This window comes from Mixophyes fleayi, chromosome 1 (genome assembly GCF_038048845.1).
Source record: "Mixophyes fleayi isolate aMixFle1 chromosome 1, aMixFle1.hap1, whole genome shotgun sequence".
NCBI classification, from domain to species: Eukaryota; Metazoa; Chordata; class Amphibia; order Anura; family Limnodynastidae; genus Mixophyes; species Mixophyes fleayi.
The window spans coordinates 166304938-166308106 of NC_134402.1; the positions used below are offsets into that span (position 1 = coordinate 166304938).

Consider the following 3169-nt stretch of genomic DNA (forward strand, 5'->3'; position numbering starts at 1 on the left):
GCGGAGAGCAGACACGATGAACACAGGAGAGTTGAAGTGGTCTGGAAACCACAAACGAAGTAGACAGGAATCAGCTGGAGCTGAATACACGAGGAAACACAGGAACACCTTCAGAGGCTCATGGGGAATGAGACTCCAAGATCAGGCAACCAGGTAATGATCACAGGTGGTTTAAATAGGGAGGGTTGCCTGATCATCCAATCAATTAAAAGCAACAGGTACTGAAGGTTTCATAAGGGCTGCACATGCGCAGACCCTCAGGATGGCGGACGGCCACGGTTCCTGAACACAGGAGAAATGGCACTCACAGTTCGGTGAGTGACAGTTTGTCCTTTGTGTTTGTAAGTCTTTCTGTGTTTTGTGTGTTTGACATTTATTTGTCAATATGTCCAGAGAGAGGAGGGGAGCAGAGGCTGAGGAGAGAGAGATGGAGGTTGAGGGGGCAAAGGAGGGAGAGGAAGAGTTTGAGGAGACAGGACAGGGCAGGAAGACCAAGACAGGGAGGAATGTGTGTTTCTCCCACGACGAAAATTGTGTTCTGGTGTACCACATAGTTCCCTGCTATGAGGTGATATTAGGAAATCTGGCAGCCCGGACTCCGCTAAGGCGGCACCACCAATTGTGGGCTAGAGTGTGTGATGCAGTGAACGCGGTGAGGCCACTAAAGCGGTCAGTGGCTCACTGCCGCAAAAGATCCTCTGACATCAAGAGGAGACTAAAGGAAAAAATGGCCGCGGAAAGGAGGTCAACCAGAAGAACGGGTGGTGGCCCCCCTCTTCGTATGGAATATACTAGTTACGAGGAGGAGCTGCGCCAGATCATGCCGGCCGAGATTGTTGAGGGGATAAATGTGCAAGACACAGATTCGCCCTCGTTTGGCCAAGTTGTTGGTGAGTTATTTGCCCTTTTTACGCTAACACTATTGAAAATGTGTTTTTATTGTAAAAGTGCCATTTTTATTTTAAAAGTGCCTTTTTTTATTTTAAAAGTGTCTTTTTTACTCTATCAGTTTTTAAAGGACAAATTTTTTTTTTATAACTGTTTTTTTATTTGCAGACACGTTTTTCAAATAAACTGTATATTTGTAAATTGCTTTTTGCTGCAAATACATTGTATGCTTTTTCTAATACATCCAGATTCACCAGGACCGCAGTTAAGTCCCAGTCCGAGACCTACACCCTCCACCTTCAGTGAGAGATTCGTGCCCAGAAGAGCAAGCAGGTGAGTTAGTAGATTTTCTGTGCAAATGTTGCTGTCAATGTTCTATTTTGTTTCTTTTATATGGTTTGCAATGAGAACATAGGGCTACATTTGCTAAACTGAGATGTTGCCTATAGCAACCAATCAGATTATAACTTTACTTTATTTATTGCATTCTACAAAATGACAGCTAAAATCTGATTGGTTGCTATAGGCAACATCTCCACTTTTTCAAGCACGCAGTTTAGTCAAAATACCCCAGCATGTACTACACAGAGGGACTACTAAAATGGTATTAGTTTACCCCAAAGCACGGTCTAGCAGCATTTGGCTGACTACATCCTCATATTTGTAGGTAAAAAAACTTTTTAGCCCCCTCAGCCATACATAGTCCAAATGATAATGTGTATTCAAAAGATAAAAAGTGCATCCTTAAGTAGGTAGCATAGGACAAGAAATCGGGAATGCAAACATTGTGAAACAATCTGTAGTTGCAAAAGATTATTCTTTCCTATCCAGTGTTCAGAATGCAATATACAAACATATTATATCCTATATATTTACCGTCATTTTTCATACACAGGGCCGTCTTCATATCAGGCACCTCAGCGGGAGTCCCTGCAAATGTCCCCTGAGCCAGAGGATCAAACGATCATCACCCTGCAAACAGTGGATGCCCCTGTTTCTGGCCTCCACGACCTTTCACCTGGCCCTGCAGAACCACCATCACACCAGTAACCTGCACCTCCAACTATGGACCCAGCAAGAGAAATGGCGCTGTCTATTGGCCTTTTTCAGCAGCAGCAATCCAGCTTTATGGAGAGTCAAACCAGGCACATGTCACACATTGCGGCCCAGTTGGGGCGGGTACACCGCACCAATAGCCAGATCCCTGCAGCATTGAACCGGATTGCAGCTGCTATGGAGCAGGCTAATGTGTCTATGATCCAAATGACTGGGGCTGTGGAGGCCTTACATTCCTCAGTTAGGGAGGGTAATGCCAATGTGATCTGCCTGGCAGGGCAAATCCAACACGAAATTGTGACCCGTTTCCCTGCACCGATGTCATCAGCCACCACCAGTACCGCTAGCATGCCAAGTAGGTCTGTGCTGAGTACTCCTCCAAGGAGAGGTGCTCACACCAGGGGTGGCCGAGGGAGAGGAGAGAGTGGCTCCAGACCTACTGATATGGCTGCAAAAAGGCGTCGCGAGTGCATGTTTTTTTGGGGGGGGGGTTATGTTTTGTACATTTATTTCTATTGTGTTGTCATGCAATAAATGCAGCTACATTTCAATGCACAATGTCTTTCTTTTCTGCAAATGAAACAAGAGTATACTGCTGGTAAAAAACAATGCACTATTTCCACTTACACATTGACTTCTGCCTGTAACTTTTCAGGGATGTTCATATTTACCACATGAGGAGTACACACTATCCTCTTTTTAAAGGTTCCAATTTCCAAAACAATTTAAATTAAAAAAAAACATTGCACTCACATCAAACACATTTTAGAGCAATAAATGTTTATCCTACTATGCACTTACATGTAAAGTAGTTTGTAATGAGACGGTCTCTAATCTGCCTTCCGCCCTCTGTACATCACCAGATGTGACACGTACCCCTTCTTCTTCACTGTCTACTGCAATAATCGGTGGGGTAAGTTTATGTAAAGCCAGGTTATGTAGCAGACAGCAAGCCAGGACAATCTCAGATACCTTTTCAGGTGCATACATAAGCACCCCACCAGATTTATCAAGGCACCTGAACCTGGTTTTCAAGAGTCCAAAGGTACGTTCTATGACACCTCTAGTGGCTATGTGTGCCTCATTGTATTTGTGCTGTGCAGGAGTCTGAGGATGCAGCAGAGGAGTCATGAGCCAGGAGCGACACCCATATCCTGAATCTCCTGCAATAAAAGTAAAATGTTAGCTACCATTTAATTTGAGCATGTTGTACAGCAGTTAGCAC

At 44.4% G+C, this 3169-nt stretch overlaps 1 protein-coding gene across 1 annotated transcript; it reads left to right on the plus strand.

Moving 5' to 3' along the window:
• Nucleotides 1–362: 362 nt before the first annotated feature.
• Nucleotides 363–2668, plus strand: LOC142106623 (myb-related transcription factor, partner of profilin-like). Its single transcript, XM_075189622.1, has 3 exons — nucleotides 363–890; nucleotides 1137–1221; nucleotides 1784–2668. Exons 1-3 carry the CDS (start codon nucleotides 386–388, stop codon nucleotides 1833–1835), a joined length of 642 nt encoding a protein of 213 aa, XP_075045723.1. The 5' UTR covers nucleotides 363–385; the 3' UTR covers nucleotides 1836–2668.
• Nucleotides 2669–3169: the final 501 nt, after the last annotated feature.